This window comes from Microtus ochrogaster, chromosome 7 (genome assembly GCF_000317375.1).
Source record: "Microtus ochrogaster isolate Prairie Vole_2 chromosome 7, MicOch1.0, whole genome shotgun sequence".
Taxonomy (NCBI): domain Eukaryota; kingdom Metazoa; phylum Chordata; class Mammalia; order Rodentia; family Cricetidae; genus Microtus; species Microtus ochrogaster.
The window spans coordinates 20,620,279-20,642,764 of NC_022014.1; the positions used below are offsets into that span (position 1 = coordinate 20,620,279).

A 22,486-nucleotide genomic window follows, 5' to 3' on the forward strand; every position below is an offset into this window, starting at 1 on the left:
CTTTAATTAACCACTCTCTAATCCCAGCAGAAGCCTGGACGTGATTCCTACCCGGAGCCTGTGGCACCTGGCCCTATTTGGGGATTTGGTGGTGGGAGATAAACTTCCCAGGCAAGCAATTCTCATCACCATTTGCAATACAACAATCCAGATTAAAGTAGGGTTTTGTTTTATTTGGAGATTAGTTGGTATTACAGATGACAGTGATACAAAAGCCCAAGGCTACCACACCCCCTCCCCAGGTCTGTCAGGTTGTCCCCACAGCCCACATCAGAGGACAGCCAATCTGATCTTTGGGAAAATTCAATCAACCTAAGACCTGGGCTTCTATTTCTGTAACTTCAATATCACTCCCTCTTCAAATCCACAATTTCAATTAATTTGTCCAGGTGACAGGAAGTCAGGCAATGGGGCTCTGAACCATGAAAAGGTGGGTCTCCCAGCAGTCCAGCACAGGAGCAGTACCCTTCCCCTGGCTCATAGATAAGGTCCTGACAGGGCTCACTCAGACTGGTGGCTGCCCCTTCAGAGGGAAGAGATCATCAGCTAAGATAATGGGAATGGTGGAGCTAAGCCTGGCGGTAGAGGTCGACAACATGGTCCCTTACCTTGGCGATACCTCCTGATGAGATAATGGGCATATGCCTCCAAAATGACCAGGAGAGCTAGGCTCCAGCCACTGCACGGAACCTTCAGCTAGGTTGCTGGAAGTTGGGAGTGAAGGGATGGGTCTCTGAGCTAGACTCTTAGAGAATATTCCCTGTGTAAAAAGAGACAGGAATTCTTAATGTGCTCCACTCCAGGAGAGATAGAGTGGGCTACAAGAGCCAGAGCCAAACTCCTAAGACTTCTACAGCTAAGTTAGGAGTGATCTCTATTGGTGACAACAGCTGAAGTATAGATAAGGTCAGACAGGCTGCTTAGTGAGGTCTGAGGAACAATTTGCTCTAAAGAAGGGTGGACCCCTAAAGCTCCACTTGGTCCCCATGGGGCTGCAGCTTTAGCCTCTACTCGACTCTGCCCTGGACCCAAGCTGGGAGCTCCACAGGAGGTCTGTGGGCATGCTGAAACCTGCTGAACTGAACTGGTGGGATGTAGAGGCTGGCCTGGTGTCCCAGGGTCCCAGGGTTGCTGGGGAGTGTCTGGAAGAGAAGAGGCATTTCGAGGAAGCTTCAGCCTAGGGTTTAGGGCTCCTGGCTTTCTGTTCTTGATTCTCTTGGCTCGGCGGTTCTGGAACCACACCTGATAGGGAAAAATGAAGGGATATATTTTGGCACCAGCACACTCTCCTGGGACAGAAATCTGAATATGAAGGCAGGATTCCCAGAGAGGAGAAGTGCCGTGTCAAGTCCAGAAGTTGGACTATTGCAGCTCACCTGGATCTTGGCTTCAGGCAGGTGAGTTACTTGGGCCAGGTACTCACGGGTACTGATGTCGGGATAGGGCCTAGTTGCAAAGACCCGTTCCAGCTCCAGCAACTGCCCAACACTGAAAGTGGTCCTCTTTCTCCGATGGGGACCCAACCCACTTGCACAGCCTGTGGGCCAGGATGGGAATCAAACCAGGACTCCCTAGCAAGAGCCTCTCAGCCCAGCTTCAAAGCCTTGCTGAGCCTCCGCAGCCCCTACTCCTTACACTCCTCACCCTTCACCATCCCTCCTTGTTACTCTCCCTCACCCTACCCACCCTTTCCCCACCAGATCACCTGGAGATGCTTCCGCTTCCACAGGACTGGCCATGGAGCTGGCACAGGGCGAGGAGTCAGAGGGCCATGCCAGGGCTGTTGCCCACACCAGGCTCATGCCTTAGGGTTTTAAGCTGTTCAGAGTGGGTGGCTCCGCCTCCAGAGGGAAGAGGCTTAGCATTCACTCAAGGGAGGTTGAAAAGGGAAGCAAGGCAGGATTGGGGCTGATAGAGTTCTAGGTTGGACCAGAATGATACACATCCCAGATTTCACCAAGAATCTGGTCACACCTCCCTCCTTAAACTTCAGCCTCTGGCAGTCTCTGCTCTTGGTCCTGTACTGTGAGAAACCCTTCCCCCAAACACAGAAATCTACCTCCCCAAAGTTCCCAGGGCTTCAGCTGCCCTCTAAGATCCCCCAGTGCCCTGGTCTTGGCGCCTTCAGGGGAAAGTGAGGACTGGGCAGTGAAACTGGGTGGGATGAGGATGTTGTTGGAGCCACTTACTGTCAGCAGGGCTAGGGAACAGTTGCCACCACCAGTTTACCCCCAGGACTACTATAGAACCCTTTCTGGCTCCTCAAAAGGCCAGACAGAGGCTGGGCGGTGGTGGCACATGCCTTTAATCCCAGCACTTGGGAGGCAGAAGCAGGCAAATCTCTGCATTTAAGGTCCGCCTGGTTTACAGAGTGAGTTCCAGGACAGCTAGGGCTACACAAAGAAACCTGTCCCAAAAAAGAAAAACTAAAAGGCCGGACAGGCTTCCTGAAAACCAGGATCCTGGAGTCAGGGGTTCACAAAGACTTTCACTTTTACAGCCAAGCTTTCCTCCGGTGAGGATCCTCTGAGCTGCTTTACTATGAGAAAGGGGATGTATGCCAATGTTCTTTCTGCCCCCACCCTATGCCCAGGGCAGAAGCCTCAGAGAAAAGCCCCCATTAGGTAGTGTTGTGGGAGTCTATCCCTTTGTTATTTGGGAATTACATGTAATCTAGATTCACAGTGGAGAGCAAAGCTGAATTGAATTCTACTCTCTAGCTCCTCATCTTCTCTGAGGCCCTGGTTAACTCCACCACCAAAGAAGCCTCACCTGGAGAGGGTGGCTGGGTAACTTATCACCACAGGGGCTGGACTTCATGTTTAACTGTGGAGCAGGATGGACTGGGGGGGGGGGGACACCGAATGTGATGGATGGGGACTTGGAAGTGTAGCTCTTACAAGCCTCCAGTGTTTCTGGTTTAGGAAGAGCACCCGAGCCAAGTGGGGTCTTCTCTGTCCCTCTCACTCAGCCCTGAGAGCTCCACTGGTCCTCCTTTGTCCAGGGGACAGGGCTGCCCACCCTATTCAGGACAGTAGTCTTAAACTCAGGGCCAACAGACTTTATTGGGCTGGAAGGAAAAGGCTGAAGGATGGGTTTTCTGAGTCTCCGCTGTGTGGGCTGACTCCTACTTTTCAGGGACTGAGCAGCCCAGCCAATACTGAGCAATAGAGCGTGGGTATGGAGGGTTCACAGAATCCACGCGCCGCGTTCTAAGGTTGACTCGGTAGTACTTGTCTGAAAGAGAGAATGGAAAGAAAGTGTGTGAGTGTGAGATCCTGCCTGGTCCTGTCGCTGGAAAAAAGAAAAAAGGAAAAAAAAAACAACAAAAAAACAAAAACAAAACAAGGGTTTCTCTCAGAAGTGAAAGTGAACATCCACCAGGCAGATAAGGTCACCATCTACAAGTAGTGTTCAGCACTCAAGGACCAAAACATGCAGGAAAGACACACACACACCGCAAAACCAGCTTCAGGGGTAGCAGGGACTCCCACCTCCAGAGAAGAAGTAGACGCTCTGAATGGGCTCACAGGTGGCAGGTACGAGCCAGTTCATATCATAATAATCATCATTGTAGGTTCCTAGATCACTCTCCTCACTAGAGAACAAGGAGAACCAGGATGAAAGCGATGAACGACGGGAATTCAGGCTGCGGCGGCTGCGGCGGCCATGGCGAGAACGGTAGCGTTTTCGGCTGCGGCGCCTAGACTTCTTTTTTTTGGCCGGGAAGGCATGAGGTGTGGAGTCTGCGATGTAGATGTGGCCGGCCATAGCAGCATCCACTTTCCCTGGCACACCATGCCAGTCCCGGCTGATGAACTGGGGTCCGCTGGTGCCTTCTGTAGCAGGGAAGGGGTTAATGAATTTTGAGGATCCAGGCTTTGATTTCTCCAGCAGGACACACACACACACACACACACACACACACACACACACACACACACACACATTGAAACAAGGTTTCTCCCATGGCTGGTCTGAAACTCACTATGAAGACCAGGCTGGCCTCTTAACTCACAGAGATCTGCCTGCCTCTGCCTCCCAAGTGCTGGGATTAAGTCGTGTGCTACTACAGCTAGCTCCAGCAGGCCCTATAGAGTTCATCTGCTGTATCCTACCCAAGATACACAAGGTCATGCTAGAACTCAGTACCCCTGTCCAGTGCTTTTTCCTGTGTCCTCTCTCCATTGTATCCCTTGTGTCTCTGCCCCCTCCCAAACCCCTTATCCTCTGGCCCCTCCTTCTGCTGTGTTAGGCAAAGTTCAAGGTATGGGGTCCAAATGGAGCCAAGCCTCACCCCCAAAAGTCAACAGAAGCAAAGTCTAGCCAGAGCAAACAACTTTTGATCAATGGTGCCACAATTCCAGTCTCCTCCCCCCTTAACCCCCCACCACCATAGTCCAGCCCTGCTCCAAACCCACTTTCTGGAGAAAGAAGCCAGACTTGCTCTCCCTCCATACCTGAGGAACTGTCCCAGAAGAGGAGCTCAAAGATGTTGTCCCAACGGCCTCGGTGAAGCAAGGCAAAGCGCTCAAACACGGTTGACAGAGAGCTGCCTTCGCAGTCCTCTTGGCTGGGCTGCTGTTGGAATTCGTACTCCCAGTACTGCTTCCCTGAGGAGCAGGGCAGCTGGCATCAGAAGGGCTGGGGAGCTCTGAGGCAGGGTGGGAGCATACCCCCAAAGCCCCGACTCGGGAAGTGTAGAAGAGAATAGGGTCTCCTTCACTCCCTGCCCCTGCACCTCCCACCCTGAGTACCCTTAAAGAAGTAGGCTCTCTCCCGGCCACTGTAGCGGTGGGCAGGAAGGGCTAAAGCGGCATCGATATTGTCTGGTATGCCAATGAAGCCTTCAGAGATGTTCCGGGGATAGTCAGGGTCCAAAACACCATCTTCGAAGCGCCAGTATTGACTTCCCTGAGAGGCAGGCAAGATGGAAAGGTGAGAACCTACTGCCGGGCAAAGAGGCAGTTCTAGATCCTGAACTGGCTCTCAGCAGCTCCTGAAACCCCTGTCCACCTTGATACTCTTTACCTTGACTCATAGGCTTGGGTCTGGTACCTTGAAAAAGTAGGTCTTCCCCTGACAGTTGATGCGAGTGAAGGCAGCATCAATGGGACCCTCGAGGCCCCAGACATCTCGGATGAGTTTGGGGTACCCAGGCTTCACCGCCGTTTCATCTAGCTCATAGCAGTACTGCCCTAGAATAGGGGAAGCTGTGTGAGAAACAGATATTCCTAGGGCAGACCCCACCACCACCAGACTTGTCCATTGAGGCACCTCGGAAGGCAAAGATGGAACCGTTCTTGAGGTCCGTGAAGGCGTCAAAGGGCTTCCCATTACACAACTCTTCCTCTGGGAAGTCAGAGGTCCCTTGATCAGTGGTGTCAGGCCTTTCCTGGTACCCCACTTCAGGTTCTGGGATGCCTGCCTGCGGTTCGGGAGCCTGTTCCTCAGGCTTCGGGAAAGCTCTTGGCTTTGAAGTGCTTTCAGTTGGGGGCTGCGGAGGAACGCTTTCTGGTTGCACAGGGGAGCTGGTGCCATTCCCGGTCCCCTCTGAATACTCATAGTTCCAGTACTCATCTTCCGGCATAGTGAACACATCCCCCCGAGTCACTGCAGGCAGAGAGGGCAGCAGTGAGCTTCCAGGAGCACAGGGGACCCCCACGCCCACCCACAGGGCTCTGAACAAACCTTGGGGCTTGCACTGCTCCATATAGTCAGCACAGCAGCTCTGATAGTAACTGCAAAGCTCGTCACACTGACACTTCCTGGAGGCCACAAACCCCTGCGCACAGCGGCCCTTGCATGACTCTGAGGGAGGGAATGCCAGTCTTTACAGCCCAGGCCAGGCAACCTGCCCACCCTGCACTGCCCTAGATGCCCACCAGTCCCCCCCATACCTTGGTCAGCTAGAGAAATCCATGCCAGCAGGGCTAGTATGAGGAAGGGCCTCAGAGGTGCCATGGCAGGCCTCTAGCAGAGGACCTGGCAAGCTGGCCTCAGAGCTTCCGGAGCCTCGACCGTCCTGCCTGGAAAAGGAATCAAACTGAAGAGAAGTTGCTATTTCACTGGGTTTCTGCTTCTGTTTGCTCATCCTCTGGCCCAGCCCTAGTCCCCTCCTCCAAACACAGCTGCAACAAAGGGTCACATTCCCAGAACCCTACCCCTAGGAGCGCTGGGAAATAGAACCCTCGCCAAGACCAGAGTCAGGAGGGTCATGGACAGCTGGGATAGCGTGGTGGGTTGGGAAGGCAGAAAGAGAGCAGGTGTTGTCCCCCTGTGAGCCGGTTACATCCATCTCTCCAAGTCTTGCTTTTCATAAAATGGGACCATGGCGCCTGGCCTCATCAACAGCAAATACACAGTTAATGATTTATTGTTTGATTAGGGCCATCCCAGACTAGATGTTTGTTCCATCCGACCCCCACTTCCCAGTTGAATATTTGGGGCAGTGGAGAGGAGAGGGGTGGGAGGAGAGCTGCTAAGCGCTCTGGGGGAGGTTGCTCATCTTATCATAAAAGAACAAAGCTTCATTTCTTGCCTCTCCTTGTGGAAGCATGGTTCTCTCAGCTGGGCTCCACAGCACAGGGAGCAGTGGCCCTAATGCTTTGGGTCACAACCCACTCCTTTCTTCTCTTTCCCTCTTTTTTTTTATTTTATTTTTTATTTTTCGAGACAGGGTTTCTCGGTGTAACAACAGTCTTGGCTATCTTAGAACTTGCTCTGTAGACCAGGCTGGCCACGAACTTACTAAGATCCACCTGCCTCTGCCTCCCAAGTGCTGGAATTAAAGGCATGTGCCACTACCACCCAGCCTCCTTTCTTTCCCTTTAGATTTATGTATTTTATTTTGTGTGTGTGTCTGCACCTCACACATGCTTGGTGTCTGTGGAGGTCAGAAAAGGACTTTGGACACCCTGGAACTGGAGTTTTGAACAGTTGTGTGCTGCCGTGAGCACTGGGAATTAAATGGGGATCCTCTGCGAGAATGAGTGCTCGCTCTCTCTCTCTCTCTCTCTCTCTCTCTCTCTCTCTTTAAGATTTATTTATTTATTGTGTATACAATGTTCCTCCTGCATATACACCTCCATGCCAGAAGAGGGCACTAGATCTCATTACAGATGGTTGTGAGCCACCATGTGGCTGTTGGGAATTGAACTCAGGACCTCTGGAAGAGCTGCCTGTGCTCTTAACCTCTGAGGCATCTCTCCAGCCTCCTAAAGATAAAGGTTTTTGTTGTTTGTTTGTTTGTTTGTTTGAGACAAGGTTTCTCTGTAACTTTGGAGCCTGTCCTGGAACCAGACTGACCTTGAACTCACAGAGATCTGTGAATGCTGGGATTAAAGGTATGCACCACCACCGCATGCACCCCCACCGCCCAGCTAAGAATGGGTGCTCTTAAGGACAAAACCATTTCTCCACTCCCAGAGCCCATTCCTGAGGCTCCCACTAACCCACTGGTCCTCAGTGGACCAGCCCTGAACTCACCTTCAGTGACCCCATCTATAAAGACTCGTTGAGCATACTTTTATACTCACATAGAAAGTGTGATCCCTCTATGAAGAAAATGCTCATTGGTACAGAACATCAGGTCTTGAACCAAATTCCAAGCACCAGTATGCTTCTGAAGCCCCTAAGTTCTCTGTTCTGAAATCACAGGAGAGTGTGCCTTTGGTGTCTCTTCTCTATGGGTCTCAGTAGTCTCGGCAGCAAAATAAACAAAATAAAGCACTAAATCTTACTCCCTATAGACACATGAAGCCTAAGTGGAAACAGGAATTAAAGGACCTTAAGAATCTCAACTGAGGGGCCACTGGCAGTGGCACCAGGATTTATCCCTACTGCTTGTACTGGCTTTTTGGGAATCTATTCTCTTTGGATGGATACCTTGCTCAGCCTAGATATAGTAGGGAGGGCCTTGAACCTTCCCCAAAGCAATGTGCCTTACCCTCTTTGTGTAGTGGATGGGGTGGGGTGGAAGGTAAGTGGAGGGAAGGGAGGAGGAGAGGGAGTGGGAACTTGGATTGGTATGTATAATGAAAAAAGACAGTGTTTTTTTTTTAAAATAACAAATTAAAAAAAGAAAAGAAAAATTCAACTGCACCCTGTCGTCTAGAAAAACAAGAACAAACGAAAAAGTGGGGGGGGGCCTCAGCTGCGATTCTTTGACCATCCGAAGGGGGTGTGGGTACATTCAGCCTGTTCGCTTCCACATCACCCGGGGCAGGGCCAGCGATGGGGAGCGACGACTGCTCTTTCCAGCCCTTTCCATAGTCTGGCGCACCTCCAAGGAGGCGGGGCCAAGTGATGCCTGGGGTGGGGCTTGCGCCGACGGCAAAGTCGAGCTTGCGAGACCAGGAGGCGGGGCGTCAAATCTTTGACTCGGCTACTCAGAGGCGTGGTTGCTGTTGAGCATCTCAGCATCACCGAGCAAGAGGCTGGAGCCCTGCTTTGTTCTGGGCACCGGCGCCTCTCTTCCCCCGTCGGTTCCATTCTTTGCTTTCCTCTCCCCGCATCCCCTTCCCCAGACGCTGCGGCTGAGCGCCCTTGCCAGGTTCTGGTTTTTGCTTTTTCCTCCCAAAGCGGGGGTCTCTCCGCCAGGCCCCGCCCCTCCAGGCCCGGCATGTCCCCTGCTGCCCCGCGCCCATGGTCCTGACGCTGCTCTTCTCCGCCTACAAACTGTGCCGCTTCTTCGCCATGTCGAGCCCACGGTCTGGCGCCGATCGGTTGACAGTACCAGGGCAGGATAGGAATGGAAGCGCCAGCCCGTGGTGGGCCGCGGGCCGCGGATCCCGCGAAGTGTCGCCTGGGGTGGGCACCGAGGTGCAAGGCGCCCTGGAGCGTTCGCTGCCGGAGCTGCAGCAGGCGCTGTCCGAGCTGAAGCAGGCAAGCGCGGCGCGGGCGGTGGGCGCGGGCCTCGCCGAGGTCTCCCAGCTAGTAGAGGAGGCCTGGCTGCTGCCGGCCGTGGGTCGCGAGGTGGCCCAGGGTCTGTGCGATGCGATACGCCTGGACGGTGGCCTCGACTTGCTGTTGCGGTTGCTGCAGGCACCGGAGCTAGAGACCCGTGTGCAGGCCGCGCGCCTGCTGGAGCAGATCCTGGTGGCTGAGAACCGGTGAGGGAGAGCGCCGTGAGGTGTGGGGAGGCCAGGGCAGAGGAGGTGGTTGGAGCTGGCATCCCATTGCTGATAGCCGCCTGAGCCCACAGTTCTCCCCTGCATCTGGGTGCCCTTCTGGTGGCCTTTCACCAGGCCAGCCATGACCTCATTCTGCAGTGTCTGATCAGGAACAAAAAGTTTTTCCTGGATTGAGAGGGTGGGAGCAGAGAAAACTGAGACACATTCCCTTCCTCCGCATGTGGGAACAGACTAAGCCTGGCTGGCTGTCCTTCACCTACCTCTTGGGACCTTCTCTGAATTATGAAGCACTCAGAGAGCTCACTTTCCCAATCCTCTGGTGCCAGAGCAAAACGGGTTGTCGCATTCCTAATTCTTGCCCAAACCTCAGACTCTTAGCTCAGAAATTTTAGAAAAGTCACTTTCAGCACGCTGCCCTCACAAGTACCAGGGAAATGAGCGAGGGGTGTTTTGAATTATGCAGAAAGACTACAACTGTCAAAAATGTACACACAGAACAGTTTAGGTTGGGAGACCCAAGGTAAAATGCCGCCTGCCTTACCTCTCTCATCTAACACCTGGTGGCCTATAATGGGCTTGGGCCATGAATATAGAACCCGAAAATAGAGTGGATGCTTGCTGAATGTGTTGGGGCCCAGTTTGGTGAGGGCTTGGTATGTGGGTTAAGAAGGTAGAACTAGTACCTGTGGAAAGTGGGTACAGGGAACACCCTAGGAGAAGCAGGACTGCATGATGCAAACATACTGATATATTTTCAACAATGACAATGACTGTCCCCACCCACCGAGAGCTCTGAGAGAGTAACCACTAGGGACCAGTCCCCAAACACAGGGGGTGTTGCTTCAGGACCAAGGACAGGGCACAAGTCCTAGCCTTCATGCCCTTGCCCCAGAAACCCGGGGCTCTGCGTTCTTGCTGAGTGTGCAGGAAGGGGAAGAGGAAGGAGCACACTAAGGGTTTACACTATGAGGATTCCCCTCCTCCATCAATCAGCCTCCTCACTGACTCTTTTTGCCGTTCTACTCTGGCAGCTTTAGTCTTCCCCAGGATGTTGCTGCAGTCACTTCCCAGAATCCTAAATGACTTTCTCTCACCTCTGAACTGCCAACAGTACAGGGCTCTTCAGACCTGGTACCATGACACCCAGTGAGGACACCATCTAACTTCTCTAAGTCGTAGGCCACCCCACCAGGGGAGCAGAATGAATCTAAAGGACATACCCTCAGGGAAGCTAATGGCCTCCCCCAGAATACGGAGTAATAGAGGAGACTGTTTCTTAATATAAGGAAAGAACAATGTTGCGCATAAATTCAAAAAATGCAAAGGTGTGCAAAAAAGGTATAACGCTGAAAATTCTCAATGAAGCCTCCTCTAAGGAGGAAAACCACTGGACTAATTTTTTGTATATCCTTCCAGAGAGGGGTGGAGCATACACAAACATTTGCTCACGGTCACATATAAGCAACTGTCCCCTACTTGGCAGCTGGAATTTGAAACTAGAGCTGCGTACCTCCAAAGATTACGGCCATTTCATCAGACCCACAGTCTCAGACAGCAGAATTGGGAAGGGAATTAACAGTTTTCACAACCAACACACAGCTTTAACTTCAGGACTGTGTCTGGCTAAGACTTAGGGGTCAGAATAAAGTTCCAGATGTGAACTGATGTTCCCAAATATGCCTTTACTTCACAGGGTCTTCGGTGAGTCCTCTGAAAATATGAGTGTTAGATGAGATGGCTTCTTCTTTCAATTTTTCTTTTTATGTGTATATGAATGTTTTGCCTGCATGCATATCTGTGTACCATGTGTGTGCAGTACACACAGAGGTCAGAAGAGGATATTGGATACCCTGGGCCTGGAGTTATAGAGGATTGTGAGCCACTATTTGGATTCTGGAAATTGAAACCAAGTACTTTAGAAGGCCAGCCAGTGCTCTTACCTGCTGAGCCAACTCCCCAGTCCTGAGATGATTTCTTAGGCACATCTAGCCCCGATAGCCTAAGAGTTGACCTAGCCCAAAGTGAAGGTGAAGGATCTTGAACTCCCAAGACAAAGAGACTGACTTCGGGTTTGGCATGACCTCTCTCTGACCTTAGCTTTCCTCGCTGGTGAAAGGAGTGCCTAAGTTCCGATTCCAGGATGGATAGTTAGGACCATTTCTTCCTTTGGGGGTGAACTGTAGAGAGGCGGAGTAATGAGGTCAGGAAAGCTTTGCTGAACTTATGGCATGTCGGGGACTTAACCAGGCCACACAAGTGTGCAATGCCCTGTACACTGTGCACTATGGTCACTGTGGCATCCACAGAGCAAGAATTCTGTTGCCCATTAAGTCTTTGGAAGTAACCTGACTAGGGGACGTTGTCTGTGGAGGTAGGTGAGGCAGGAAGTCTTCATCTCTGCCTGAAGAATGGCAGCTTGCTTACTTTTCTGGCAACCTTCAGGATTTGTCTTGGGCAAACCTTCCCTGCAGCAGCCAGTTCCTTAAAGCCCAGACACAAACTAGACATCCCTTCCCTGAAGCTCTTCAGCAGCTTCCTGTTTAAAGTACGGAGGCCTTGAGGAAGCTGAAGAGACTGTCAGGGCTGATTTCTTCCCCTCTCTTTCTTTGGACCCTCTGCTTTAGCATGTGGGAGTGTGGTTAGCTCCCCAAGGGGTACCAGCTCTCATCCAAAAGTTGCAAGCCTGTGCCTGCACCCATCTGCAATGCAAGATCCCCTTCTCCTGGCTCACATCCCAACCATCCTCCTGACCTAATCCCTAAGCAACCATTGAACATATTTCATGTATCTGGTGTGTTCTTTTCTTCTCTTTTGTGATGCTAGGATCTGGAGTCAGGACCTTGAATACGTTAAACAAGCACTTTTCTGTTGAGCTACATTACCAGCCTGCCTGTCTGTCTGTCTGCCTGCCTGCCTGCCTGCCTGCCCAACTTTCTGTTTGTTTGACATAGGGTCTAACTAAATTATATAAGTTTACCTCAAACTCACTATCTAGTTCTGGCCTTGAGTTTCAATTCTCAACTTCTTTTTTGTTTGTTTGTTTGGTTGGTTTTCTGTGGCAGGGTTTCTCTGTGTAACAGTCTTGACTTTCTCAGAACTCACTCTGTAGAACTCACAGAGATCTGCCTGCCTCTGTCTCCCAAGTTCTGGAAATAAAGGTGTGTGCCACGATGCCCAGCTTAATTCTCAACTTCTGGAGTAGCTGAGATTAGAGATGTATGCTACTGTGCCCACCCTGGTAAAACCTCCAGGCTTGTTCTGAGTGCAGGCATTTTTATCTTACACAAATGTCGCTGTGATATATAGTACATTATGTTTCCTTTTCCAACTCCATGTTAGGGTCATAAGACCCTTCATGTTACATACCAGATGTCTGGGACACACCTTTAATCCCAGCACTCAGGAGGCAGAGGCAGGTGGATCTCTGTGAGTTGAGGCCAGCCTGGTCTGCCTAGTGAGTTCTAGGATGGACAAAGCTACATAGTAAGACCCTGTCTGGAAAACAAACAAACAAAAATAATAACCATGAAAAAGATTTTTCATGTTACAATGTTCTCAGTCATTTGTTACAATGGATGAACACCTGTCCAGTTACTTCTGGGCTTGGTATTGATGGCTCCAACTTCCCCGCTTCACAAATAGCACGTGTCAAGCATCTTGACACCTGTGCCCTCAGTTGGACTCTTTTTAGGAGAGATTGTCTGCTCTCCAGATTAACCTGCCCAGCTGGCACCTCTTCCACAGTGCTCAGGACCGTCGCAACCCTCCTGCCCTCTGTGTTTGCCCACCTGCCAGGCAATCGTTACTCCTCTGTCTACCCAGAAGGCCGCGGTTGCAGTGTCTCTTTATGTTCGCCGTATTTTGAATTTTCTCCTTCATATATCGTCTAAGTCTCTGCTCATTCTTCTATTGAATTCACTGCATTTTGTTGGTTTGAATATTTACTTACACACTCTGTGCATAAGTAAACGCTTTATTGATTTTCTCTTTTTCCTGACTGATGTTAGACACTGTTTATCCCTGGCCTTCCTTCTCTTCCTCAAACATGTTAGCTCATCCGTGGTGGGGCCTTTGTCCTGGCTCATCCCCCCCCCTTCTCCCATTAGGCTCTTCTCTGAGTCGTTTGCAGGCAGGCTTTTCAATATTATTTCCCAGATAAAATCTCCTTAGACACATCCCGACTCCATGACATCATCCAGTTTGCTAAGCATGGTGCCTTACTAACTCAGAACTTGAGCTCTTATTGGTTACTTGTCCACCCTTGGCCTTGTTGGCTGAATAAGATGTAGTCAGGTTTACTCACTGCTTAGCATCAGCCTCTTGAGTGCCAAGTCGGGCGCACGGGAGGTCCTCAAACAATATCGACCGAGTGAATGAATCAGCACACACCAGTCATGGACTGAAGGGAGGAATCATTCAAGGACAGGCTTAAGAGTGATGTACTTCCAGTGACACATCAAATGACAGGTTCACGTTTATTGTGTTTTACGAATGATCTTTTTAAAAATTTATTTTATTTTTTTAATTGTGTCTCTGTGTTTGTGTGTGCATGTGTGTGCAGGTGCACTCCAAGATCAGGAGAAAGCAAAGGTTCCCAGAACTGGAGTTATAGGCACTTGTGAGAACTGAACTCTGGGCCCCTCTGCAAGAGCATCAAGCAGTCAACGGCTGAGCCATCTCTCCATCCTCTTTATGGATTATCTTGTTAGTCTTGATAATATTTTATAAGATAGGTATTATTTTCCCGTTCATGAGGTGAGGAAGCTGAAGTTGACAAATGAGGTGTTGGCAATTAGAAAGCAGCAAAGAAGAACCCGGGGGGCCCAGGGATCGGCCATAGAGTTGGAAGCATTCAGCCAGCTTTAGGGAGAAGGTAAAGAGGACAAGGCTGCTGCCTGCGGTGTCTTTTCAGACACTAGTGAGGCCCAGAGATCAGGTCAGGCCTCCGTGAGAAAGCCAAGCTCCGGAGACTGCAGCCACATCACGTTCTCTTTCTCCTGTCGCCCGGCAGAGACCGTGTGGCGCGGATAGGCCTGGGCGTGATCTTGAACCTGGCAAAGGAACGCGAACCGGTGGAGCTGGCACGGAGCGTCGCGGGCATCTTGGAGCACATGTTCAAGCACTCGGAGGAGACGTGCCAGCGCCTGGTGGCTGCCGGCGGTCTGGACGCGGTGCTGTACTGGTGCCGCCGCACCGACCCGGCGCTACTGCGCCACTGCGCCCTGGCGCTGGCGAATTGCGCTCTGCACGGGGGGCAGGCGGTGCAGAGATGCATGGTGGAGAAGCGCTCCGCCGAGTGGCTCTTCCCTCTTGCCTTCTCCAAGGAGGACGAGCTGCTGCGGCTGCATGCCTGCCTGGCGGTGGCGGTGTTGGCTACCAACAAGGAGGTGGAGCGCGAGGTCGAGCACTCTGGCACGCTAGCGCTCGTCGAGCCACTCGTGGCATCCCTGGACCCCGGCCGCTTTGCCCGCTGCCTGGTGGACGCCAATGACACAAGGCAGGGTCGCGGACCGGATGACCTACAAAGCCTGGTGCTGCTGCTCGATTCGTCGCGTTTGGAGGCTCAGTGCATCGGGGCTTTCTATCTGTGTGCTGAGGCTGCCATCAAGAGCCTACAGGGCAAGACCAAGGTACTGATGTAGAGGAGGTGGCTCAAGGGTTAGAGAGAGTCTGGGAAGGTTTCTCAGAGGAAGCGATCTGCAACTGGGGTTTGAGTACTAGTAAGAATGAAGGGTCGCATAGACAGCAATATGGAACATGTCTGCAGAGTCAGATAGGTCTCTGTGACTTTGAGGCTAGCCTGGCCTACATATTGAGTTCCAGGTAGGGCTTAAAAAGAAAAAGTATAAGGACTTAGACAAAGCAATCAGAAGGTAGAGGGACCAGTCGTTTGGGCCTTGAAGACAAGGCTCAACGCTGAACTTGGTCTTTGGGGACAAGAGAAGGTACTGAGAAGTTTTAAAATAGGAGACCCTCGATTTTTACAAAAAACAACCTGGCTGCTGTAGAAGTGGGGGTGACAAGGGTAGCTCGAGGCTGTTGTGAGTGCTGGGAAGGCAAACAGAGAAAGTGGAGGAAGGAAGGAATGTGGACTATCGCAGAGAGAAGCAGACAGATTAGGGATTCATGCTTGGGAAGGGGCGAGGGGGCTGATGGTGCTTCTTGGCCAAGAACATGAGGCGGTAAACTGGGTGGAGATCACAGGGGAAGAGGGAAAGACCCGCGGGCACTACTGAGCCTGGGGTGCCCAGCAGAGGTTCAGTTGGCAGCTAAGCCACCTGCATCTAGAGTCTGGGAAAGAGATGACCCCCGGAGAAAGAGGACCTCGATGTAAATGGCGGTCACCTGAGTCACAAAGGGTCCCTATGGCCAAGATTTAAACCACAGCCTTTGCCTGCTTCCCGACTTACCGTGACCTTGGGCAGCTAGCTTTCCCCCTCTGGAACACGTTTTGGCTTTTTGTAAAATTGAAGGAGTCACTGGAATGCATGGAGGAGTCTCTGATCTATCTGGATTCCTATGATTTAGTGGGGTTCCAATCAAGCTAGAAAAAAACTAAGGGTTTAGGAACACTTCCGATGTGGGAGTTTGGAGTATGGGATTTAGGGTCTGCTGCCACCTAGCGTCCATATTGAGGCTTTATTTCAGGGCGGATGGGCGTGGAAGTTGGAGCTCATAATCAACAGTGGATGCGTTTCAGGAGGGAAACTGCATGGGGGACGGAGGAGAAAGGACTACACGCGTGACTTAGTAATCAAGGCTAGGACAGTTTGTGGGCCTTTCCTCAGAAGAGATATGGGACTGGGCACGTCTGGTGGCAGCTGGGGAGCTGAGAACCTTAGGCTCCCTCATCCATCCTCCTTCCTAAGGTGTTCAGCGACATCGGTGCCATCCAGAGCTTGAAACGCGTAGTTTCTTACTCCACTAATGGCACCACGTCGGCGCTGGCGAAGCGCGCGCTGCGCCTGTTGGGCGAGGAGGTACCCCGGCGCATCCTGCCCTGCGTGGCCAGCTGGAAGGAGGCCGAAGTCCAGACCTGGCTGCAACAGATCGGCTTTTCTCAGTACTGCGAGAACTTTCGGGTAAAGCCACGGGCAGTCATCTCCCCCTACACCAAGTGGGCGCATTCCTGACGGGCGTGCGGCTGCTGGGGGCGTCCTGAGCACAGGCGTCCGCGTGCCCTGTAGGCCTCACGCCAGCAGCGCCACCGCGGCCTTTTAGGGGTGGGAAACCCTCAGTTAGCCACCCTCAGAGTCCCATCGGCTTCCACCACCACCTCCTGTTCCTTTCCCTTGCATCTTGCGCTGTGGGGCGGAGGGAGGAGAAGGAGAGCCTTCCTCACCTCTCCCCCTCCCCCAGGATCAGCAGGTAGATGGTGACCTGCTTCTACGGCTTACAGAGGAAGAACTCCAGACAGACCTGGGCATGAAATCGAGCATTACCCGCAAGAGGCAAGGAGCCCCCAGTCAGTCCAACCCAGTCTCCCCCTCTGCCACCAGCCCATGCTTAGCATCAAAACGGTAACATCGTTTTCTACCTGCTGGGCAGGTTCTTTAGGGAGCTCACGGAGCTCAAGACCTTTGCCAGCTACGCTACATGCGACCGCAGCAACCTAGCAGACTGGCTAGGCAGCCTGGACCCTCGCTTCCGCCAGTACACCTACGGCCTGGTCAGCTGCGGCCTGGATCGCTCCCTGTTGCACCGCGTGTCAGAGCAGCAGCTCCTGGAGGACTGTGGCATCCGCCTGGGGGTGCATCGCTCACGTATCCTCTCTGCAGCCCGAGGTAAGCGTGCCCACATGGGAACCCCACCCGACTCCAGCTCCAATCCTGAAAGGGAGGGGCGGCCCCGGCTGGAGAATCTACCTCCCTGAGGTGTGAGCATCTGACTGAGTTGGACTGACTTTGAGGATGGAAAGATGAGCCTGTGGCCTTTTGCCCTTAAGAAGTCCTCCACCTGAGATGGGTACCAGGGAGGGAGATAGGAGGTATACAATCAGCAGGTGGCCGTGGTAGGAAGTATTCCCAGGACTCCTGTGGGAGCTCAGAGGAATCACTGCCTGTCTTGGTCACCCAAGTTCAGACGTGAAGAGGAGGAGGTGTTGTCCAGGTTTTGAGGGATGGGGGGGGGCAGGGAGAACAGGAAGGGCAACAGGCAGGCAGGGCTAGCTTTAGCAAGAATAAGAACAGGTAGGGCAGTACGTGGGTGCCACTGAAGGGCACTGGTGGTTTGGGGAAGAGATGTGAGAGTTGGGGGAAGACTTGCCCTAGTATCCGGCAGCCTACACAGCCTGGGTTCTGGCAGTACATCCCAGCAGAGCCTAGGGCACTGGCAGTCTCCTTTTCTCACTGGCTTCTTTCATTGGACAGTTGCTCTTTGGCTAGCTCTTACATGTCCATAACTGTGTATTCTAGGTATCACAGTTTTTTAAAGACTGATTTTTACTTTGTATATGAGAGTTTGAGTGGGTATGTGTGTGTACCTCATGAGCTTCTGATGCCCATAGCAACCAGAAGAGGGGGCTGGAGAGATGGCTCAGAGGTTAAGAGCACTGTCTGCTCTTCCAGAGATCATGAGTTCAATTCCCAGCAACCACATGGTGGCTCACAACCATCTATAATGGGATCTGGCGCCCTCTTCTGGCCTGCAGACACACATGCAAACAGAATACTGTATACATAATAAATAAAATCTTAAAAAAAAAAAAAGCAGACTAGAGCATCAGAGCCACTATGACTGGAGTTACAAATGGTTGTGAGCCACCTTGTAATGCCAGAGACTGGACCTGGGTCCTCTCGAAGACCTGCAAGTGCTCTTAACTTCTGAGTCATCTCTCCAGCTCTTGTAGTAAGTTTTTAATGTATAATCTCATAACTGAGTGTGGAATTATGCACCTGTAACCCCAGCACTTGGGAGGCAGAGGCAGGAGAATTACTGAAAGTTCAAGACTAGCTTGGTCTACATATGGAGTCCAGGGCCATCCAAGGCCGCGTGAAGCAATCCTGTCTCAAAAAACAAACAGACCACAAGATAACCCGCTTATTTCTATAACCATTCTATCTAGTAGGAGTTCAGTATGTTAAATCAACTTTTAAAAAACTTTTAAAGAACAGTAAGAGGTAAGGTGGCTCCGTGGGCAAAAGTTCTTGTGACTAAGCCCTGAGATCAATCTCCATGACTTACACTGTCGGAGAGGATACACTCCCCCAAGTTGCCCTCTGGCCTCCACAGGCTCCGTGGCACCCCACCCCATGAATATATAAATGTAAGAAAACATTTTTTTTTGAAAGAGACCTGAACTTGAAAAATAAACATACCAGCGTCCAGCTTGAGGTATTTTGAAAAGTGTGCCCTGTGCAATCAAATGTTTCTATCATAGGCTTTCGTTTTAGAGATAATAAAATGAAAATAAAAGAATTTAAAAACATTTCCCAAGATTATAAAAGCCATTAAATGACTGGGATCTGAGCCCACTGTTTGATTTTTCTTTCTGCATCGTAAGCAGACAAATGTGTGTGGTGTTAACTATGGATATTATTAGAAGATGAGTCCGTTTCATTTATCCTTCTGTTCAACAAGAACTGCTAAGCATTGACATGGCGCTGGGGACTGTCTCATCTGCCTCAAGAAGGTCAGCTTTTATCTTTTAGCTCCCAATGAAACTCCACGATTTCTTTTGTTGCTGTTGCTTGTTTGTTTTGCTTTGTTTCATTTTTTGAGACAGAATCTCTCTATGGAGCCTCAGAACAGACTGGCCCTGAACTTCAGAGATTGACCCGCCTCTGCCTCCCACTTGCTAAGGCTAAAGGCATCCAGCTAAGATTTCCTTCTCTCTTTCTCTCTCTCTCTCTCTCTCTCTCTCTCTCTCTCTCTCTCTCTCTGTAAGAAGGCAAAAATAATTGTTACTCTGAGGAATAAAGAAGCTGCAGTCTTCACTTTTTGTTTTGTTTAGTTTTATTAATGAATTAATTTTGTGGCAGGGTTTCTCTCCTAGAGCTGGCTCTGTAGACCAGGCTGGCCTTGAACTCAAGATCCACCTATCCCCGGGGGCTGGAGAGATGGCTCAGAGGTAAAGAGCACTGGCTGCTCTTCCAGAGGTCCTGAGTTCAATTCCCAGCAACCACATGGTGGCTCACAGCCATCTGTAATAAGATCTGGTGTCCTCTTCTGTACTGCAAGATACATGCAGAAAGAGCCCTGTATACATAATAAATAAAAATCTTTAAAAAAAAAAAAAAGATCCACCTATCCCTGCCTCCGCCTCCCAGGATCAAAGGTGGCGTGCTCACCACATCTGGCTGTTTTGTTATTTTATATGTGTATGGTTTGTTTGTATGTCTTGTGGGTGGGTGTGTGTTCCTGCACGTGGAATCCAGAGGCCAGTGTTGAGGTGTCTTCTTTCTCTATTGCTCAACACTGTGTTTTGTTTTGAGACAGGGTCTCACTACGCAGCCCCTCAACCTAGAACTCAATAAATAGACCAAGGCTGGCCTCAGACTGATAGAGCTCTCACCTCTGCCTCTCAGTGCTGGGCTCTAAGGCATGCCACCACAGCTACATCATTTTTTGAGACAAGATCTCTCACTTAATCCAGAACTCCCCAATTGACTAAGCTTGACAACTGGCTCTGGGGGTCCCCCTTTCCCCACCCTCCTCCCTTCCGCAGTGCCAGGGTTGCAGGTGTGAACCACCATGCACGATTTACATTTTTCACGTTTTATTGTCTTTGTGTGTGTATGGTATTGCAGTCAAGCCAATGGCCTTGCACTTGAGAAGCACGTGTTTCTCTTCTGAGCCACATTCCCTGGCCATGCATGGTTTCTTATCTTATTACACTTGTGTGTGTGTCAGTATTGGGGGGCAAGCATGCCATAGCACCCATGTGGACGTTCAAAGTCAGCTTTGGTCACTTGGTTCTCTCCTGGCCACCGGAGTTCCCGGATTTGGACTCAGGTTGGCAGACTTGATGGCAAGTGTCTTTTACCGCTGAGCCATCTTCCTGGCCCATGCAGTTTTTTGTTTTGGTTTTGATTTTTTCATAGGGGCAATGACCTACTCAGAGGGCAATTTTAGGGAGATCCCTCTGGTGATGTGGCACGTGGAGAGCTGTATTAGTTAGGGTTTCTTTTTTTTTTAATATTTATTTATTTATTTATTATGTATACAATGTTCTGTCTGTGTGTATGTCTGCAGGCCAGAAGAGGGCACCAGACCTCATTACAGATGGTTGTGAGCCACCATGTGGTTGCTGGGAATTGAACTCAGGACCTTTGGAAAAGCAGGCAATGCTCTTAACCACTGAGCCATCTCTCCAGCCCTTAGTTAGGGTTTCTATTGCTGAGAGATGACATGACACAGCAACTTGTATAAGGAGCATTGGAGTGGCTGGTTTACAGTTCAGAGGTTCAGTCTATTGTCACCATGGTGGGAAACATGGCGGCGTGCAGGCAGACCTGGTGCTGGCTACAACTTGATCAGAAAGTGGGCTGAGATATGGGCAGTATCTTGAACACAAGCGATGGCAAAACCTGTCTCCATAGTGACACACTCCCTCCAACAAGGCCACCCTTACTCCAACAAAGCCACACCTCCTTATAGTGCCTCTCCCTATGAGATTATGGGGCCACTTGCATTCAAACTGCCACAGGAGCCCATTGAGGAGGCTGGTGCCGGACACCTGCAGCAGGGAGTCCCAGATGTTGAGTAAACCGAAGGGAAACTCCATACAATTAGTCCTGTGCTGACTACTGCACAGCAGCGCCACGAGGGTGGAGTTTGCTCTGTTTCGTTTCCTGCTGTATTCCTAGCACTGAGGCTGACAGCCAGCATCCTGTACAAGCTTAGTGAATTAGATGATCCTGGCTGGGAGCAATGTGACTCTCTCTCCCGCTCTCGTGTGTGTCAGTGTGTATGCGTGTCAGCATGTGTATGTGTCAGTGTGTATGCATGTCAGTGTGTATGTGTTAGTGTGTGTCAGTGTGTATGTGTGTGTCAGTGTGTGTATATGTGTGTCAGTGTGTGTGTATGTGTGTCAGTGTGTATGTGTGTGTCAGTGTGTATGTGATCAGACAGTGTCTCATGTAGTTCAGTCTGGTCTTAAACTTGCTATATAGTTGAGACTAGCCTTGAACTTGCGATCTTTCTGCCGCCACCTCCCTGAGATGACAGGCACACACCGCCATGTCCAGCTTTCAGTTCCCCTCACGGTGATGTGAAGCACAGCCGCGTTCCCAATCTCATCACAGTTCTCTAGATTCTGTGAGGCCGGCTTTGCATGGGCCGCCTTAGCTTAGCTGCAGGTTGCTGTGGCTGTTCTGAGTCGGGCTGAGGTGGGGTGTCCTGGAGGTGTATTCAATACACCTCCCCTTGCCGTCCTTCACATTCATTGTGGCTTGCCGGGACACTGGCAGCATTTGAAGCTGAGGAGCACCAGCTTTTACTAAGATGTTAGGCAGGAGTTGAGGCAGAAGCCTGGGTTCCTGGTGGAAATGAGGAAGAAGGGCCAAGGGGAAGGAAGGGCTTCACCTAGGCTCAGTTTGGAGTGCTTGTGGGCAACTGGCTAGAGTCTGCAGTTCAGAAGGCAGGGAGAGCTAGAGAGCCATGTCAGTGTCCCTAACCACTGACCCTTCCTGCCCAGGACTAGCAGAGGGGTGACTTTCCTTCCCATGGGATCGTCTTCTCCATCTCAGTGACCCTCAGTGACCTTTTCTGCCCAGACTGGCCTGAGAAGTTTGAGTAGACAGGGGGCTAAGAGGACAGACCTGGTGCTGAGGTGGGGAGGGGCCACCTTCATCCCCATGTCTCTTTTCTTGGCTCCAGAAATGCTACATTCGCCATTGCCCTGTGCTGGCAGCAAGGCCAGCGGAGACACCCCAGACGTCTTTATCAGCTACCGGCGGAGTTCGGGTTCCCAGCTGGCCAGGTGAGGCGGGTGGACAGGTGGCTGGGGTTTGGGGCGGGGCCACCGTGTTGACCCTGTTTCTTCAGCCTCCTGAAGGTGCACCTGCAGCTGCATGGCTTCAGCGTCTTCATCGACGTGGAGAAGCTGGAAGCCGGCAAGTTCGAGGACAAGCTCATCCAGAGTGTCATGGCAGCTCGAAACTTTGTTCTGGTGCTATCTGCTGGGGCGCTGGACAAATGCATGCAGGACCATGACTGCAAGGACTGGGTGCACAAGGTAGGTGCTGGCCTGGGCCTCTGTGGTGAAACACTGTGTGGGTGGAGGAGACGAAGATTTCCCCTCATCCCACGCCCCCGCCACACTCAATCCTGGATCATCTTTCTGACTCGGCTGAAGTCAGGAGCCATTGCTGAGTCTGGAGTAGGGTTTTAGCTGGATCATCTTTCTGACT

The 22,486-nt window shown here is 51.2% G+C and overlaps 3 protein-coding genes across 3 annotated transcripts in view; 1 reads left to right on the forward strand and 2 right to left on the reverse strand.

Annotated features, from left to right (window-relative positions):
- Positions 1–861: 861 nt before the first annotated feature.
- Positions 862–1,739, reverse strand: Sebox (SEBOX homeobox). The gene is made up of 3 exons (XM_005349446.2): positions 1,706–1,739; positions 1,377–1,537; positions 862–1,242 (listed from the first exon to the last, which is right to left on the reverse strand). The coding sequence occupies exons 1-3, from the start codon at positions 1,737–1,739 to the stop codon at positions 862–864; spliced, it is 576 nt and encodes a 191-aa protein (XP_005349503.1).
- Positions 1,740–3,046: 1,307 nt separating this feature from the next.
- Vtn (vitronectin) lies at positions 3,047–6,067 on the reverse strand. The gene is made up of 8 exons (XM_005349447.3): positions 5,901–6,067; positions 5,692–5,811; positions 5,278–5,613; positions 5,059–5,198; positions 4,758–4,914; positions 4,461–4,613; positions 3,495–3,839; positions 3,047–3,237 (listed from the first exon to the last, which is right to left on the reverse strand). Exons 1-8 carry the CDS (start codon positions 5,962–5,964, stop codon positions 3,128–3,130), a joined length of 1,425 nt encoding a protein of 474 aa, XP_005349504.1. The 5' UTR covers positions 5,965–6,067; the 3' UTR covers positions 3,047–3,127.
- A 2,039-nt stretch (positions 6,068–8,106) lies between these two features.
- The window catches only part of Sarm1 (sterile alpha and TIR motif containing 1), a 21,168-nt gene continuing 6,788 nt past the window's right edge, over positions 8,107–22,486 (forward strand). The window contains exons 1-7 of the mRNA XM_005349451.3: positions 8,107–9,113; positions 14,146–14,764; positions 16,004–16,216; positions 16,494–16,585; positions 16,683–16,918; positions 21,954–22,056; positions 22,122–22,311. Of these exons, the coding sequence (XP_005349508.1) occupies positions 8,647–9,113; positions 14,146–14,764; positions 16,004–16,216; positions 16,494–16,585; positions 16,683–16,918; positions 21,954–22,056; positions 22,122–22,311 (1,920 nt within the window). The 5' untranslated portion in view covers positions 8,107–8,646. The remainder of the gene's footprint in view (positions 9,114–14,145; positions 14,765–16,003; positions 16,217–16,493; positions 16,586–16,682; positions 16,919–21,953; positions 22,057–22,121; positions 22,312–22,486) is intronic.